Raw genomic sequence first — 19,820 nt, forward strand, 5'->3', positions numbered from 1 at the left:
TCATTAAGACACCGTCCCTCCAGCCCCCAGGATTCTAGCTTAGCCAGTCGATAGAGAAGCTCAATGATCTGCGTTTTTACTGAACTTCTGAAGTGACTCTGGCACAGAGCTACGCTGGCGACACTTTGAGAATACCACCTCCAGGACAGGGAAGTGAAAGAGATGGCTGTCACCTCTGACCTGCAAGACACGCAAATTCAAGTTTTAGACAGACCCAAGTTTGTTTACATAAAAAGCAAACTGAGCAAACTGAGCCCTTTGGGCACACATTTCAAAGAAGAAAAAGAATCATACTGAAAATATTTATGATTTAATCAGTGTCAAAATATAGATATGGGGGAAAAAACATTCGTAATCAATATGTGCTCTTTTCTACTTCAGGTACCAGAAAGGGAAAGCATAAACTTTAGGATTTCATTGTCTCTTGGTAAAACAAAAAAAATCCCACCTAGAAGTGACCCAGCAGTTCAAAGGACTCTAAGCTTCCAAAGATTCCCAGGTAGCAGAGCTGGCTTGTACCAGTAGACCAGGAAAGAATGCGTTCATTGTTGGTACTGACCCACTTAATTTAGTGTGGAACCTAGAGTCTTGCCTGATTTGATTTCGTTTCTCTTCTCATCAGGGAAACTATTCACTAGGCATATAACGGCTTGAAAAGAAAACATGCCATTTTAACTTGATGTTCATTTGCACCCATCATACATGCCTCAGAAACTTTGCCCCACTTCCTCATAATCCCTCTCCAAGGCTGCCAGATCTTCCCTGGCCTCCAAGAACTCTGCTTCTTCCATGCCTTCTCTGAGGTACCAGTGCAGAAATGCTCTCTTGGCATACATGAGGTCAAACTTGTGGTCCAGGCGGGCCCAGGCCTCCACGATTGCTGTGGTGTTGCTCAGCATGCAGACGGCCCGGTGGACTTTGGCCAGGTCCCCACCTGGCATCACCGTGGGCGGCCGATTGTTGATGCCCACCTTGAAACCAGTTGGACACCAATCTACAAACTGAACAGAGTGCCTCGACTTCGTGGCTGCGATTGCTGCATTCACTTCCTTAGGGACCACGTCCCCTCTGTAGAGTAGGCAGCAGGCCATGTACTTCCCAAGCCGAGGATCGCACTTGACCAGCTGGTTGGAGGACTCAAAGCAGGCGGTGGTGATGTCTGACACGGAGAACTGCTCACGGTAGGCTTTGTCAGCAGAGACGATGGGGGCAAAGGCTGTCATGGGGAAATGTATTCTCGGATAAGGTACTAGGTTGGTCTGGAATTCAATTAGGTCCACATTCAAGGGCCCTTCAAACCGGAGGGAGGCAGTGATGGAAGATACTGCCTGAACCATCAATCTATTGATGCTGGCATAAGAGGGGCGTTCAACACCGAGTTTACGTTGGCATATATCATAGATGGCCTCGTTGTCCACTATGAAGGTACAGTCCGTGTGCTCTGTGGTGGAGTGGGTGGTGAGGACACAGTTATAAGGCTCTACCACAGCAGTGGAGATCCTGGGGGCTGGGTAGACCGAGAACTCCAGCTTAGTCTTTCTGCTGTATTCTCCTGTGAGCCTCTCCATTAAGAGAGATGTAAACCCTGAACCAGTGCCTCCTCCAAAGCTTCGGAAAATCAAAAATCCCTGAAGTCCACCACACTGTTCTGCCTGAGAAAAGTAAATGAGATGTGAGAATTCGGCTGAATAAATCCAGAAGCAGTGAATTGGACTGTAGTGGTAGGATACAACAGGTTTCCCCAAAACAAAAACTTTCAGAAAGGACTCCTTTGCCATTGTTAACTCCACAACAAACATAGCTACTTCGAAATACTCTCAAGGGGACTTACGGAGTAGGCAAAGCACTTCAGAGCTTTATTATAAGCAGAGCATAAATATCCACCTGTTTTTCACTGACCTCTGTGCACTTACCTGTATGTGGTCGCAAGCAAGGCCTTTATCCATAACAAAGAAAACGACAAAACACTGAAGCAAAATAACATCCCCGCCCCCCCCATCTATGCTCCATCTGGCATGCTGGTGTAAAAGGCGTTGTAATAGCTAACAAATATGCCAAATACCAAAACCCTTACTCAGCAAAGGGTCTCCAGACTCGGGCCCCTAAAGAGGAATTAACTGGCAGTGAATAGAGTCACGCATCTCCAGACAGGGAGTGCCTCTTGCTAACTTCATAAACATCAGTTACTCTTGGAAAATGACACGTTACTCTTGGAAAGTGACAAGTTTTAGAGTGCTATGGGAGTCTCTGATAACAAGATGAACCCTGCGTTAGGAGAAGCAGGGATGATCGGGTGATCAGGGGACCCCCAGTAAGTGTACAGGTCCCTATCCCCCTTCCTACTAACAAGGGGAAATCGAAGCCAAGATGAGGGCCCCTCCCCAGTTCTGAGCACCCAGGCCAATGACCAGGGAGACGGTGGCGATGGTGACAGCAGATAATGCTTGTGAGTTCTGCTGCAGGACCCCACATGCCCCAGGCACAGCCTACTAGGAGGCGAGGGGGAGCCACTTGCCAGCTTCCGGGTCCTCTCCAGCACGAGGTCGATGACCTTCGACCCCACAGAGTAACGGCCTCGCGCATAGTTGTTGGCGGCATCCTCCTTTCCGCTAAGGAGCTGCTCAGGGTGGAAGAGTGAACGGCGCTGGCCCGTCCGGATCCCATCTGCAGAGAGTGAAAGGAGGTCGGTGCGCTCAGTACAATTCAGCCGTCGACCTGCTGCTATTCCTCCGGGGGCCTCCCTGCACGTGACCGCCATGCTTTCTCTCAACGTTGTGGTCCAGGAATGGAATTTAGATAGTGCTGAATTAGCCTGTCTTAGTCCAGGAAAAGTGGAATTTTTTACATAGACATGGAAAGTATGTTTTTCTACCACACACCCCTTATTAGTTTCCCAGGGCTGCCATAACCAATGACAACAAATATCGTGGCTTAAAACAATAGGAATTTATTTCCTAACAGCTCCAGAGGCCAGAAGTCTAACACCAAGGCGTTGGTAGGCTTGGTTCCTGCTGGAGGCCCCAGGGAGCATCTGATCCAAACATCTCTCCTGGCACCTGGTGACTCACAATTCTTAGCTCTCCCTGGCTCCTAGCTATCCCCTTCCAATCTCTACCTCTGGCATACAAGCCTTTTCCCCTGTGTGGGTATCTGTGCTCTCTCCTCTGATAAGGACACAATTCTTTAGCATTAGGGCCCACCCTAATCCAGGAGGACCTCATTTTAACTAACTACATTGACAAAGACATTGTTTCCAAATAAAGTCACATTCTGGGGTTGCAGATGGATATGAATTTAGGGGGACACGCTTCAACCCACTGCCCACCCTAGGACACATTGGCATTTCGAGACAACTATTTTTATCTACAAATAGCCAACTGTGTGCTGCAAAAGCACACAGAAAGGCATATCCAGGGTGCAGTGGCTCACACCTATAATCCCAGCACTTTGGAAGGCTGAGGCAGGTGGATCACCTGAGGTCAGGAGCTCGAGACCAGCCTGGCCAACATGGTGAAACTCTATCTCTACTAAAAATACAGAAAATTAGACAGGCGTGGTGGTGGTCACCTGTAATCCCAGCTACTCGGGAGACTGAGGCAGGAGAATCACTTGAACCCAGGAGGTTGCAGCGAGCCGAGATCATGCCACTGCACTCCAACCTAGACAACAAGAGTGAAATTCTGTCTCAAAAAAAGTAAAATAAAATAAAATAAATGTAAAAATTAAAGGTATATCCATCTTTTAAATCTGCTTTAAAAGAGGATTTAACAGGCAAGGCACGGCAAACTCAAATGCCCACACGACCCAAACGCCGAGTGCATAAATGCATGACGCAGGACAATTGGCGTTAAGATGTTGGCAGTATCCAATACAACTGAGGGCAACCCATGCCAGGTCTCATTGCCTTTTAAAACCCTGGGCAGCATGCCCTACTCCCCCACCTTAGAATTCCTCAAATAGCATTATTCCTGATGATTAAGCAGCAGTGTTTCAGGCCTAAGTAGGCTTTGGGACTGCTGCCCTGGTTACTGTGGGATACTGCATTGCTTAGTAGTTAAATGCATGTTTCAAGAATCAGTTTCCTGGGTTCCTATCTTGCCTCCCTCACTAAGCTAGAGAGAAGTTACTTAGTCAATGATTTTAGCTCATAAATAAGGATTATAACAAGATCTACCCCATTGAGCTGTTACGAGAACATAGGGCACAACGCACGGCCCATATAACAACAGCAATTATAAGTAACAATGATAGAACTGGCTTCATGACATGCATTTATGCAGATTTACCTCATTATACACCACCAGCCTTGGCAGCAGATAGCTGAGCCAGTCCTAGGAGCTCACAGCCTAAGGAGAGATGCATTGTGTTTCTGTTTAATAAGAGCACAATTGTTTTTCAATTCACCGTGCCTTCCTGTGGGTGACCAAGAATTTCTAAACTCCAATTTGGCAACCTCTCAAATAATATTTATTAAAATTGAGTTTAAATAACTTTTAACTAGCTTACACACAAACCTCCCCCAGAGCTAGGATGTTTAAAAGATGTATTTATAAACAAGATATAAGTGAATGTATCATTCTGGGTGGACTATTTTTCTTCTCATCTGAAGCTGTAAGGCTACATTCAGGCTAGGGAGGTAATTTACGGAAGCTTCCTTCTTCATGGCAATGTTGGGTCGGGATCTTGAGGGTCAATAGCTTCACAAATTACTTCCACAAAATCCATTATCTCAGGGCTTAGTGGTTGCAGCACCTGCCGTTCATCAGTAATCCATGCCATCCATTCTAACTTCCCGGGCACAGGTTGCTGAGGGGCTTTAGTACCCAGCATGGTGCCCTCAATCAACATCCTCAGAGACTTCAATGGTTTTTGAACAATTATTCGATGGCTCCTTAGCTTCCTTAACTACGGTGTCATTCTACTGCACTCCACTTCAATCATCCTCACTCAGAACTCTCCCACTGCCAAAATCCTAAACGTGCAAATTCCTTTCTCTGACCACAACTCCTCACTTTGCGCTAACTTCACCCTTGAGCCTGCCCCTGACCATCTTCCCAGCCTCGTCCCCTGCTTTGCGCTCCTGCTCACACTGATGCCTGGCCACACTGAACTCCTGGTTGCACTTGCGGGGCATTCCTTCATGACTGAATTTGCAGATGCTGTCCCCTCATGAGAAGGTGTGTGAGGCTGGGTGTGGTGGCTCATGCCTGGAATCCCAGCACTTTGGGAGGCCAAGGTGAGAGCATTGTTTGAGGTCAGGAGTTTGAAACTAGCCTGGGCAATATAGTGAGACCCTATCTCTATAAAAAACAAAAAATTGCCCTGGCACAGTGGCTCTCGCCTATTAATCCCAGCAGTCTGGGAGGCCGAGGCAGGTGGATTACTGGAGGTCAGGAGTTCCAGACCAACCTGGCCAACATGGTGAAACCCCGTCTCTACTAAAAATACAAAATTAGCAGGGCGTGCACCTGTAATCCCAGCTACTCGGGAGGCTGAGGCAGGAGAATCACTTGAACCCGGGAGGCGGAGGTTGCAGTGAGCAGCAATAATGCCATTGCACTCCGGCCTGGGCAAAAAGAGCAAAACTCTGTCTCAAAAAAATAAATTAAAAAAAAACTTATCCACATGTAGTGACATGTGCCTGTAGTCCAAGCTACTCAGGAGCCCAAAGTGGGAGGATTGCTTGAGCCCAGGAGTTCACTGAGCTATGATTATGCCACTGCACTCCAGTCTGGGTGACAGAGCGAGACCCAGTCTCTCGCTCTAAAAAACAAACAAACATATTTGATGACTCCCTAGTTATTCATTCCTTCCGCCTTGCAGAGCAAGCTTGTCCATCCCGCAGCCCCCAGGCTGCATGCCTCCCAGGATGGCTTTGAATGCGTTCCCACACAAATTGGTAAACGTTCTTAAAACATTATGAGATTGTTTTGCGATTATATGTGTGGCCCAGGATGATTATTCTTCTTCCAGTGTGTCTCAAGGAGGCCAAATTATTGGACACCCCTGTTGTAGAATGTCTATTAAGTTGTATCATGCACAATAAAATTAACTTTTTTAGGTCAAAAAATAGTCATACACTGGCAATTTTATATGGCTCAATTTCAACAGTATTGTTATAACTATTTATATTTTCTTCTTCACTAGATTAGGCTACTGTCCTGTTGAAAGACAACAGATTTAATAAGAAGGCAAACCTAGGACCAAACACAGCTCTACTCTAATAATTCAGTGATCTTAGGCAAGTTCCTTGACTTCCCCAAGATTTATAAAGTTCCTAGTCTATAAATTGAGGATGATAGTAGTGTCTCCTGACAAGAGTGCTGAAAGAATTAGAGGAAAATACCTGTACAGGTCTCCTACTAGTAAACAATAGCTGCTGTGGACTAAATGACTGTGTCCCCCCAAAATTCATGCATTGAATCCCTAGTCCCCAATGTGATGGTATCTGGAGGTGAGTCTTTGTGAGTAAGTCGGCCGTAAGGGTAGGACTTCACTATGGGATTAGGGCCCATATAAGAAAAGATATATTTCTCTGCCATATGAGAATACAGTGAGAAGGTAGCCAGCCATCTGCAAGCTGGCAAGAGAGCCTTCACCCGAGGCTGACCACTGGGCACCCTGGTCTCAGACTTCCAGCCTCCAGAATTGTGAGAAATCAACAACTGTTGTGTAAGCCACCAAGTCCGTGGTGTTCTGATACGGCAGTCCGAGCTGACTAAGACAGGCATCTTCACATCAAGGGCAAAAATCAGCATTTATTACTCTTTGTACTCCCATCACCCAGCTGAAGTGTTTATGGGGTTGTATTCAATTCCTTCTTATCACGACCGTGAATTCATCAGCCTCTCGTTTTCTCCACCCCTCCCACTCTCTCAGTCAACAGCCGGCACCAAGGGACAGCAAAGTAAATGAATGACTTTCAAAGTGGATGCCCCAGTTCCCACTTGAGCCTTCCAAGCTGGTACCACATGGAGCACAGGGGAGCTGTCGCTTCTGAGCCCCACCCAAATTGTAGATTCATGAACAAACCAGCAAGTATTATTGCCTTAAACCACTAAATGTAGGGGAAGTTTATTACACACCAACAAATAATGGGATGCACAACATCAAACCCAAATCTACCCCACTCTCTAGCTTTTCTCTTACGTCAGTAAGAGCCCCTTCTCTCTCCTGTATTTTTCTAGCTCCATCTGAAGAGTTTTTGCATGACATACTACAAAGTGTATTGTTAGTAATTGCACTGTTTTTCCCATAACTAGAGTATATTTTTGGCCTCTTGTTTCTTTGGGATTCTTTTCAAATGTTCTACTCTTTTTAAGCAGCTATCAAAAAACTTTTTGATTCTTTGCCAGTGCCTTCTGGCAAATGGCTCTCGAACCCAGGAAAAGACTTAGTGTTCTGTTAGCAGGTCTTAATTCATTTCATCACACAGGTAAAGAAGGCTAATCTAGGCCAAGTGTAGTGGCTTACACCTGTAATCCCAGCACTTTGGGAGGCTAAGGCAGGTGGGTCACTTGAGGTCAGGAGTTCAAGACCAGCCTGGCCAATATGGTGAAAGTCCATCTCTACTAAAAATACAAAAATTATCCAGGCATGGTGGTGTGTGCTTGTAATCCCAGCTACTGGGAGGCCGAGGCAGGAGAATTGCTTGAACCCAGGAGGCGGAGGTTGCAGTGAGCCAAGATGGCACCACTACAGTCCCACCTGAGTGACTCCATCTTAAAATAAATAAGTTAATTAAATTAAAATTTTAAAAAGCTAATCTAGTCTTCCCTTTGGCTGTGTTTGTCATGTTAATCACCCATGGCCATTGAGTAAGCCTCTACGTTTGGGAATGGCCCCTGTGATTTCGTTCAGATAGACCAGTATAACCTGATAATCCCACTCACTTGATCTGAGTGTGGCTCCAGTTAAGTGCGCTAGAATGGAACATGTATTGTACCTATAACAGTTGGCTCCAAGTCCACGAAGAGTGCTCTAGGCACGTGCTTCCCAGCTCTTGTCTCACAGAAGAAGGTATCGAAAGATGCATTTGTGTGCTCCATTTTTGCATTTTCCAGCTGATCCGGTTGACTGTCGAGAACAACGCCGTTTGGCTGGATTCCATGTTCCAGACAATAGAGTTCCCAGCAAGCGTCCCCAATCTGGATGCCAGCTTGACCGATGTGGATGGAAAGGCACTCCCTCTGAAATAAGTCATGGTGAGTTGGAACTGAGCAGGTGTTTAGACAACAGGAGATCTGTTACTCAGCACTTCTGGTTACAAATGACAGAAACCTAGCTAGCTTAAGGCCACGGAGGAATGTGTTATAAGGATAATCAAAAGTGTTTCATGGAAACCAAGACCCAGGGTCCAGCTAAGCTTCAGGGACAATTAAACCAGGGATTTAAATTCCATTAAAAAGTTTATTTTAACAACATAAATTAAGCACCTACTCTGTACTGGGCTAAGAATTGAATTAAGACAAATACACACACACACACACAAAAAAAAAGCAAATCAAAATACAACTCATTTCACTTTATTCTTTTAATATGGGTGAGGTGTGTGTGTGTGTGTGTAATTATATATATATATCAGGTGGACTTGTCTAGAAAGAAAATTAGCTAGTTATTGGAAAGAAATAAAACCAAAATCAATATATAGTCTTGTCAGGTACTAAAACTCATTGCAGATAAATTTAAAATATTATCTTTACCATTCATATGTACTCTGAATAAGGATGGATACACTAAACTTAAAACTAGTGGGAAATTTTACAAGGCAAAATGCAATCGATTTAACAATTCCAAAATGTAAAAGTTTTATAACAAACATATAGAGATAAAAATGGATTTTATATACATCAACTTTCTAAAAAAAGAAAAAACACTTAAGACATCCGCTAGATAGGCAAATGATATAAACAAACAAATTACAAAAGAAAGACTCTAAAATGCAAAGATGTAGGCTGATGGCATTCACAGCATCATAATTCATAAGCAGGAAAACCAAAAACCAATCTATTTAATCTAACCATTTATATATTGTTGGGCATTTAAAGGATGATACATCAACACAATGGCATGTTATGCAACCCTTAAATGTTTACCCCAAAAAAAAAATGAATGACATGGGAAATGCTTATAACATATTAAGTAAAAAGCACATAAGATGCATAATTGTATATAGAGTATGATGTCAAATCTGTTCAAAAATAGGCACAAAAATCTAAAAGAAAATGCATCAAGATATTAAGTCTAGTAATACCTGGGTAGTGATTTTGTTTTCTTGTCTAAACTTTACTATTTCTTCCACCTTCATCAGCCTTCATATTCCCCCATCCCACTTCAAATCATCCTTTTTTTTTTTTTTAAGGCAAACAACTATTCTGTCAAACAGACAATGACCTACTTTTTTTAAGAGAAGGAAAGAAAAAGCTAAATCCTAAGAAATCTAAGGTAATAGCAGTTGCTGATCTTAATATTGACGTGGTTTGATTGACAGTGGTGCTGAAACAAATCTATTTGGGGCGTCTTGGAGAGTGAGACCCCCATGTCTTCCGCATCATCAGGACCCTTTGAGCTGTTCAACTACATAAGCTGAGGAGAAACCCTGCCCTTGTTCATGGCTACACTGCCCCAAAGCCTGAGATTCAACTACTGAAAGACCTCAGACCTCCTGTCAATCCCTCATCTGTGGTCTACACAGGGGTCCCCAACCCCCGGGCCACAGGCCAGTACCAGCCTGTGGCCTGTTAGGAACTGGACTTCACAGCAGGAGGTGAGCGGCAGGTGAGTGAGCATTACTGGCTGAGCTCTGCCTCCTGTCAGATCAGTGGCAGCATTAGACTCTCCTAGGGGCACTAACCCTATTGTGAACTGTGCACGCAAGGGATCTAGGCTGCAGGCTCCTTATGAGAATCTAACTAATGCCTGACAATCTGAGGTGGAACAGTTCCATCCAGAAACCATCCCCCACCACCGACTCCATGGAAAAATTGTGTTCCACAAAACTGGTTCCTGGTGCCAAAAAGGTTGAGGACCACTGGTCTACACAGACCACTAGTGAGAGGGAAGTAGGAAGAGGGCTCTGGTCGGCCACACCCCTGCAGTCTGACTTGGACTCTGCTCATGTTTAGTGGCATCAAACCTTTGTACTTTGTCTCTGTGATTCACAAGGCATAACACAGCCCTCTTTGCTTCATGACCAATTCAAATTCACTATCTTAGTAGGGCTTCCTTCTCGTTTCTTTTCTGTGCAACTATCAGTCTCTCTAATTTAGAAAGTACTTCACTTAGGACATACTAACATTCCACCTCTCAAAACAGCACATTCTGTTATAAACAGGCTTTGGATACCCCTTATCAGGCTTCAGATAACCTTAATCTTATTCTTCTCCCCTTCTGTAGGACTTAAAGTGCTGTAAATATATTAGCTGCTGTAATCGGATCAAAACTTGGCTCCTTAAAGTTAAAATTTTTAAAGGAGAGGATGAATGTTCATTGTTTCTACATCATTAAAACCTCTTACTTCATAAAGTTCACATGTAGATTTCTCTGTCTTCTCCACTGGCTACCACCCAGTCCTTTGTTATAGTGACAAGTAAAATTCAGGTGTACATGTAGTATTTGTTCATAATATTCACAATAAAAATAATCACTAATATAAAAAAAAATTGTTCCTCTTCACGTGGTCTGTTCAAGGGACTCCGAAAGCAGAGTGATGCTTTTCTTTTTGAGCTCAGCATGAATAGCCTGGCCTACCAAGCATCCTTGGTCTTTGAAGAAGCTTAGCTTATAACATAACTCTGTCCAAGGGTGTAGAAGACTATCTTCACCTTATTCTTCTCTTAGCCTCTCCCTTTTTTCCAAATTCTCTATGAAAATATTAGTCACACTATAAAAGAGAAGACTATAAAATACCCACTGAACGTCAACACTGATAAGTCATAGCACATTATTAAACGCTGCTATAAGGATTATTTGAATTACTAGAAAAGCATAACTCTCAATTAAACTTTTAACTTTGAGATCTTTGTAGATTGATATGCAGTCATAAGAAATAACATAGGAAGATCCCTTGTATCCCTTACCCACTTCCACAGTGGAAATATCTTGCAAAACCGTAATACAAAATCACACCCAGAATGTTGACAGTGATAGTCAGGATACAGAACATGCTATTATCACAAGTCTCTCTCATGTTGAAAGGCATAATTTTTAAAAGCAAAACAATTTAAAGTTTTTAAAATGTTGGACAGATAGACCAATGGGGTGAGAAATCAAAGATGAAGAAGCAGTTCGAAATGTTGCTTCCATTGAAGAATTAAAAATTCAAAGATACTGAAAAACTGACACAGAATAAAGGGGAAATGGATCTGAAAAGGTCATTCCAAAACAGAATTATTGTAAGTTATTCTATTCATTGTGGTGCCCAAAGAACTAACCTCAAGTGAGGGCAAAGAAGATGTCTGCGCACTTTACCCTACCAGGCATTTATGAGGTCAGCCATAGTCTGAAGTCCTCAGAAACTCTTAACAGCATAACGAAAAGTGAAGCAATTAATATCTACAGAAAAATCAGCACTCTGAGCCTAAAACAAAGGTGAAAACTAAAGGAAGGAGAGGTTTTTGCTTCAGTGCTTCAGTTAATGGCAGTAAGATACTACAAATCAACTGAGCTTTAACTTGAAAGAAGCAACATTACAGAGGAATAGATTACAGCCTGTCCACACCTGCTCCCAACTCATCTACAGGGATATTGAAAGAAACAAATGTTTCTTTACAAATGTCTTCTCTTGCATTACAATTTTATTAAGAATTGTTTGCTGTGGGAAAAGGGCTAAATAAGATTAGTAAAATTTTCTACAACAATGCATAGGCATGTAGTCACTTACCATGCTGATGAGAACGTGCCCCTCCTGCCCTGTAGTAATGATTGAGGAGCCTCCCAGCTGAGCTTTATCACAGGGCCCAGAAATGACTCCACCTGAGGACTGGAGCGTTCTTCACTTAAAGCGGTACAGCTTCTTTTTAGTTTTCTAGTTATCTGGTCTCAGAGCAGCTGTGTTGGGCCTGAACAACCTGGGATAAAGTTTGTACACAACCACAGATGAACTACAGAGAGCTTATTCAAATCTGCGTCCAACTTATACCTATGTTGAAAAGAACATGTGTCTTTTAAAAATCACCCTTTGGGGTTAAGAATTTATTTAGCATTGGCAGAGAAAAGGAAAGAGTATGAGTAAAATTTGCTACCTTTTTCTATTGCATGAGTACTATATGAATATCTTCTTAAATAAATTTAAACAATCCCTGAATACATAGAGCAAACCAAGATAGTGTCCTTTTTACTTCTGTGTTCTATGCTTGCCTCTCAACCACTACCACATCCAAACATATGGGAATTTTCTGTTTTTATTATTATTGTCTTTTGAACTTTTATATTATTATACATAATATATACCTATGTTATTATTTTTTATTAATTGCACTAAGAGCAGGTAACACATCTTAACTGATTTCTCTCCTTATATATTTGCTAAAACTTCCTTTATATTCTACTATATGGTCAATTTTTGAAAATGTTCCGTGAGTGTTGAAAAGAATGTGCATTCTGCGTTTGTTGGATGCAATATTCTAGATAGACATATCATTCAATCAATCAATCTATTAAGTCAAATGGATTTATTGTGTAGTCCAAATTTTCAGTATCAATTATTTCAAAAGATGTGTTAAAAATTTTCATTATAATTGTGAATTTGCCCATTATTTCTTTTTCTGTCAATTTTTGATATATTTTGAGGCTATGTTATGAAGAGCATATACATTTTAAACTATTATATGTTCAAAAACTTTAACAATTTTTTATTTTTAAATTACCTTCCATATATACATTAATGATTTTTACCTTAAAGTGTTTTTTTTGTTTTTGTTTTTGAGACAGAGTCTTGCTCCGTCATCCAGGTTGGAGCGCAGTGGCGCGATTTCAGCTCACTGCAACCTCCACCTCCCAGGTTCAAGCAATTCTTCTGCCTTAGCCTCCCAAGTAGCTTGGATTACAGGTGCGTGCCACTATTCCCAGCTAATTTTTTTGTATTTTTGGTAGAGACAGGGTTTCACCATGTTGGCCAGGTTGGTCTTGAACTCGTGACCTCATGATCTGCCCACCTTGGCCGACGTTAAAGTTTTATGACCAAATATTAACATTACTACTTTAATACAGTTTTATGGTTCACATTTGAATTATGTATTTTCCCATCTTTTTACATTCTTAGAAACGTAAAACCTTTCCATATTCTCGTATGTGGGGTGTCTTCTTTGTTTGCATGATATGACTGAGTTTTTTTCTATTTTTATATTTGAATTGGAGAATTCAGCTCATTACATTTAATATAATAACTAATATAGTTGGGTTTAGATATAGAGTACTATTTTATTTTGTGCTTTCTGTTTGTCTCCATTTTCTAAGTTCTCTTTTCATCCTGATCTTCTTTTGAATTAATGGCATGTTTTGTTAGCATAGTAACAATTTTATTATTCAGTAATCAAAACAAAATTTCTGTTACTCAAGAATCTTGGTTTCTACCAATTCTTCCTTACAACTTTGAGAAAATGAAGAAACCATAGTGTTCTTTAGCAGTTTTCTCCTGAACTTATTATAAATTACACTTTTTCTCATTTTGATCTTCATAAAGTCAATCCTATCTATCTCTGTCAGTAACTCCCTGAATGTTTAGCATCCTGGTAATTTCATATAATAAACAGAAAAAATAAGCCAGTTCCATTTTATAAAATCAGAATGATATTTATTTTGTTGCTGTATCAAATTTTCTCCCATTGGTCCCAGATATTTTCAGTTTGAAACAAGACGAAGGAAGCATCAATAATGTGAGTGTCTCATTTCTAGTCCACTAATGTACTCAGTATCTTTCATTAACTTTTAAAAATTGTCAGTCTGACTTGGAGCTATGATTAACTTAGATTTACGTAGGAATTAGAAAGAAACTAGAAAAATCTCTTTTGTAGTGTAATTTAAGAAATGCATCTTATCTTTTAGTAATTCCTTATTTCTTTGAAAGACTAAGTCTTAAAGAAAAAAGTTTCCTCAAGTGATAATAATTGGAATTTCAAGTCTGAAGAGGCCTTCTGGGGTGACAGTTTTTGTGTCAACTTGGCTAGGCTGTGGCACCCAGTTATCCAATCTAACACTAGTCTGGGTATTGCTGTGCAGGCATTGTGGTGGTGTGGTGAACACCTCCAGTAAACTTTGACTTTAAGTAAAGGACATCATCCTCAATAATGTGAGTGGGTCTCATCCAATCAGTTGAAAGACCATTAGAGCAAAATGGAGATTTCTCTGAGGAAGAAATTTCTCCTAAGGATAGCACCTTTAGTTTCAGCTTTAGCTGTTACTCAGGAGTTTCCAGCCTGCCAGCCTGCCAGCCTGCCCTGCTGATTCCAGACTTTATAGCCCCACAATCACACTAACTTATTCCTTAAAATAAATCACACACACACTACTGCCTCTGACATACTTCGTGGTCACCCTTAGGTTCTGAGAGTGAAAAAATGTCAGAGTGATAAAAGTGTGGTATTTATAGTCACAATTTCCTTGTTCAAAGTTCCTTTCTTGGCAAGGCACAGTGGCTCATGCCTGTAATCCCAGTACTTTGGGAGGCTCAGGTGGGCAGATCACCTGAGGTCAGGAGTTCAAGACCAGCCTGGCCAATGTGGTGAAACCCCATCTCTACTAAAAATACAAAAAATTAGCCAGGCGTGGTGGTGGGCGCCTGTAATCCCAGCTACTCTGGAGGCTGAGGCAGGAGAATCACTTGAACCCTGGAGGCGGAGGTTGCAGCGAACCAAGGTCACGTGATTGCACTCCAGCCTGGACAACAAGAGCAAAACTCCATCTCAAAAACAACAACAACAACAACAAAACCTTCCTTTCTTACGTATTTTTCATTGTGAGCCAGTCAATTCACTGGCCAAATAATAAGACAAAGAAAACCTTCTAAGCATAAAAATTTGTTTAGAAAAAGCAAATTATTCAACTCTGAGCAATAATTCTGACTGACATTCTGACATTTCTGAAGTTCTCTTTGGTAATTCTCTGTTGGCAGCCTCATGACCACAGCCAGATCACTGTCCTCTGCCATTCTCTCTGCCCCCTACCATTGCACTGAAACGCCTTTCTCCTTCCTCCTCTATTCTCCTCCCCAACTACTGATATAAATTAATCTTTTAGACTTGCAATGTCCTTAGGAAGATAGTCTAAGCATTAAGAAAAATGAATTACAGTCTACTTTGGATTAATAGCACCTTCTCTGGCCATACATATTTCATCTCAAGTTTTATTCTCGTTCTCTAAGTTCAACAGCTAGATTTTGGAATTTTCCATTTTCCTCATTGGAATACCTAAGGTAAACCAATATGGTAAACATGATTCATAGATGATTCATTGATTGATTGATTGAGGCAAAAAAATGAAACAACCTCCCCCTACATCACACATACACACACAGTGATAGATTTTAAGGGATGACAAATCTGATTTCAAATATTCTACCCTATTGTGCCTGTAAGTACTCTTCTGCTTGTCAGAATGACAACACAGTCCACATACTTAACAGTGGACTACACTCCCTTTCATTTGGCAGGAACAATTAAGTTTGACCCAATTAAAAATTACAGTCTAATAAACAGTTTTATAAATTAATCAATAGTAGATATAGTAAATATATTTTTAAAAATTTCAGACAGTATTATAACATTCTATATATAAATTATAAGTATACACACACACACATACATTCACTCTCCTGAAAGTAATTGCTGTTAGTTCATGAGAAGCTATGAGAAGATTCAGAACTAAAAGAAAAACGTTGATGCAAAGGGAAATTCTCTAGTTATTAAGACTACTAGTTTTCTAACGGGAAGTCACTGTTTGCAAATTTGCTACATTTTTCTGTGGGAGCCTACAGACCAAAGGGGAATCATTTAGCTCGGGATAGCAACGGCAAACAAAAGATCACATAAAAATCAGCAAATAATTTGGAAATTAATAGAGTGTTTTGATGAACACTTTGTACTCCAATATATACATGTATATATATCTATATAAAACTTGGTAAGCAGTTTTGCAAAAATAGTTTGATATACTTAGATAATGAAAGAAAATAGATTTTTAAATTATTGATTTACATAATAATTTACTTTCATTTATTGATTGTTGAATATATTTAATATCAATCTGCAAAATGTTTGGTGTCATTACACAGGGCTGAAGGTTTTGGAAATAATCTTTGAGGAAGTTCCCCAAAGGAATATTTGTTTTGCAAATCTGTGGTTGAAGAAGTTTGGGTAACACTTTGCTCCAGTCAAGTTAGTAGGAATATCTTCTCAGAGAGGGAATTCTAGAGTCTGATTTTATATATATGAAAGCTGAAATCAAAACAATTTCCTCAAACCCTGTCCTGGTGAATATTTTAAGGGAGAAGGATGATTTGTGGGGAACTGAAAGAGAGAGGATTCAGAGAACATTTGTCATGGTTTTGGGACTGTTCTATACAGTGTAAGACATAGAATACTGGGACACTGGCATTCGGACACCAGAAAGTTGATCTCTTGTAAGATCAAGAGATGTCACCAGTCTTTCCCAGGTCGTGAATGACCAACCCTCAGAGCAGTCACTTTTCTTTGTCGTTCTTCTATGGTACCCAGCAATTTTCTCATCAAAATTTGTCTTCTATTCCTTATTTCTCTAATGTCTAGCACAGATTCTGGCATGTTATAGCAGGAATTTAATATATCCTTTTGAATAATTGAGCAAAATCATAAATTCTCAAGTGAATGAAAATTGGAAACATTTGCTCTGCATAAAACAATAGTATTCAGATCACTGGAAAGAAGTACCCACCCCCACCACTAGAATCCCCACATTGACATCCTGCGGTATCTATCACTTTGTGAGCAGTTATTACAAGTTACCAAAGGACCGACCACCTCTGATTACACAATCAAAACCAGTTTCAGAACCTGCAAAGCTGAGGACAGGCCCTGAATTCTGAGGATCTCACCGAAGTATGTTGAAACTATCAATATGAAACAAATGTTTCTGTGGGAAAAAAGACCAAATGTCAGTGATTCACATGGTCCTATCTTGCAAACAAAAGTTCTCTGAAAAGAAATTTTGGAGAAAGGAGACTTTTTTCTAGTGAACAGTTTGCAAACCAGGGAGACACAGCCTTTGGGGTAAAAGAAAGGCGATCCCGGAGAATAAAAGGGAGTGTTTGGCTTTTATAGAAAAAGTTCTTGTCCAAGTTTCCAATCAGATGTGTTTATGCAAATCACAGATTCAGACTTGCTCAGTTCGGATCGGGTAATACAGCTGAGCCCTGATTGGTTAAAGCAGATGAGTTCTGATTAGTTAGATCAGGTGAGCCCTGATTCGTCAATTCAGGTAAATTGTGGAAATCCCATAGGGATGTGGGTTTTCTGCACACAGAGTAGGTGTGACGTCTAGTCAAGCAGATAGCCCTTATCTCTGTTCAAAATTTGAGCCCAGTTAGCCACTTGGGATTTGACTTGAAGAATTGCTCTTACAGGTTTATTTTTGTTCATAATCTAAATATCTGCATCCACTGAAGCTCTGTCTTGGTAGAGACCAATTCCCCAAATATTAAGAACATTTCTTTATTCTTACACTCTAACGGCTATAAAGCAATGCTTTCTTCTTTGATTTTTGGGGAGAGATAGGGAAGGTAGAACAGAAGTGGTACTTATCCAAGGTCAACTTGTGTCCAGAGTTGGTTCCTTCCAGTGGATTCATGGTCTTGCTGACTTCAAGAATGAAGCCATAGACCTTCGTGGTGAGTGTTACAGCTCTTAAAGGTGGCATGGATCCACAGAGTGAGCAGCAGCAAGATTTATTGTAAAGAGCAAAAGAACAAGGCTTACACAGCGTGGAAGGGGACCCCAGCGGGTTGCCACTGCAGGCTGGGGTGGACAGCTTTTATTCCCTTATTTGTCCCTTCCATGTTCCTTTTTTGTCCTATCAGAGTGCCCTTTTTTCAATCCTCCCTGCAATTGGCTACTTTGAGGGTCCTGCTGATTGGTATTTTACAGAGCGCTGATTGGTGCATTTTACAATTCTCTTGCCAGCTACAGAGAGCTGATCTGGTGCATTTTTGCAGAGTGCTGATTGGTGCATTTTACAATCCCCTTGCTAGCTACAGAGCACTGATTGGTGCATTTTACAATCCTAGCTAAAGAGTGCTGATTGGTGCGTTTTACAATCCTAGCTACAGAGTGCTGATTGGTGCATTTTGAAGTCCTCTTCCTAGACAGAAAAGTTCTCCAAGTCCCCACTCAACCCAGGACGTCCAGCTGGCTTCGCCTCTCAATCTTACTCCCTAATTTCTTGCTCTTTTTAAAACTAAAACATTTTTCCCTCATGTTATAAAGGTTCTACAAGTTCAATATGTCCTTATTTTTTAAAAAATTAAGTGCAAAAAATAAAAATTTTGAATACCTGAAGTCTAACTACCTAGAGACATTTTAATACATTGATTTTTAATACATTTAATACATTTTAACACATTGACATTATCTTTTTCCTTTGTATAATCTCTTGTAATTCATAACTGAATATACTGAATATATCTCTATACTTCATGTTTTTATTTCAAATTACCAGTATACTATTACACACTTCACACTTCATTTTTGTTGGCTGAAAATATTCTTCTCAGTGGATGAGCTGTAAATCATTGTTTATTTAGGTTGTCTTAAATGTTTCTATTATAAACAATATCATTAATAGCTTCATGTTTATATAATTTTATTTTTTAGGATAAATTTCCAGAAGTTGAAATATAGTGCCAAAAGAGAAGTTTTTTTTTTTTTTTTTTTTTTTGGAGACGGAGTCTCGCTCTGTCGCTGAGCTGGAGTGCAGTGCCATGATCTTGGTTCACTACAACCTCCGACTCCTTGGTTCAAGGGATTCTCCTGCCTCAGCCTCCCGAGTAGCTGGGATTACAGGCATGTGCCACCATGCCCAGTTAATTTTTGTATTTTAGTAGCGATGGGGTTTCACCATGTTGGCCAGGATGGTCTTGATCTCCTGACCTCATGATCCGCCTGCCTCGGCCTCCCAAAGTGCTGGGATTACAGGCGTGAGCCACCACTGCCGGTCAGGAGAAGCTATTTTAAAGACTTTGACACATATAAAGCAATATTTAAATTCAAAGAACGTGTAATTTAACAATTTTTTTTTTTTTTTTTTTTTTTACTTGAGGCCGTCCTTTATTTTGTATTATGTCTTTTGCTGACTTTTTACAAGCAAAGGATGAAGTTACTTCATTCCGTTTTGCTAAGGAGAGACTGTGTATCCTTATTGGAAGACACCAGGGCTCAAAATTAGATTTTGCTGTTTCCTAGAGACAGCCCTGGGAACACACTTGTATAATCTTTGGTAATTGGAAATATATCTCATATTGGCCACGTGCACAGTAATTTAGTGTGTATATGGCCAATAAACAAGCCTTGTTTACAGGTCATTACTTTGGACCTCTCTTCTCCCCAAATGCTAAGAAAGATCTGATGACTTAAAATGCTTCCAGTCCATTTGCCTTGGCCTGCAGTGAAAGTCCTAATGAACAACGAAGGAGGTATCGGGCCTTGGGGACTCAGGGATGCGCTCAACAGTTAATGTCAAGTTTTCCTAGGCTCTTTCCTAGGCAAGTGGATCCCGGGAGCGGCGAAGGGGCGGGACTCCACGTCTCCTAGGAACCGCTGCGCGCTCACTGATTGGCTGATCGCTGCGCAGCCGCC

The 19,820-nt window shown here is 41.0% G+C and overlaps 1 protein-coding gene across 1 annotated transcript; it reads right to left on the minus strand.

Annotated features, from left to right (window-relative positions):
- Window positions 1-300: 300 nt before the first annotated feature.
- On the minus strand, window positions 301-11,930 carry TUBAL3 (tubulin alpha like 3). Its single transcript, XM_050803190.1, has 4 exons — window positions 11,882-11,930; window positions 7,946-8,189; window positions 2,512-2,664; window positions 301-1,648 (listed from the first exon to the last, which is right to left on the minus strand). The coding sequence occupies exons 1-4, from the start codon at window positions 11,882-11,884 to the stop codon at window positions 708-710; spliced, it is 1,341 nt and encodes a 446-aa protein (XP_050659147.1). The 5' UTR covers window positions 11,885-11,930; the 3' UTR covers window positions 301-707.
- Window positions 11,931-19,820: the final 7,890 nt, after the last annotated feature.

The sequence above is a fragment of the Macaca thibetana genome, chromosome 9 (genome assembly GCF_024542745.1).
Source record: "Macaca thibetana thibetana isolate TM-01 chromosome 9, ASM2454274v1, whole genome shotgun sequence".
Classification (NCBI taxonomy): domain Eukaryota; kingdom Metazoa; phylum Chordata; class Mammalia; order Primates; family Cercopithecidae; genus Macaca; species Macaca thibetana.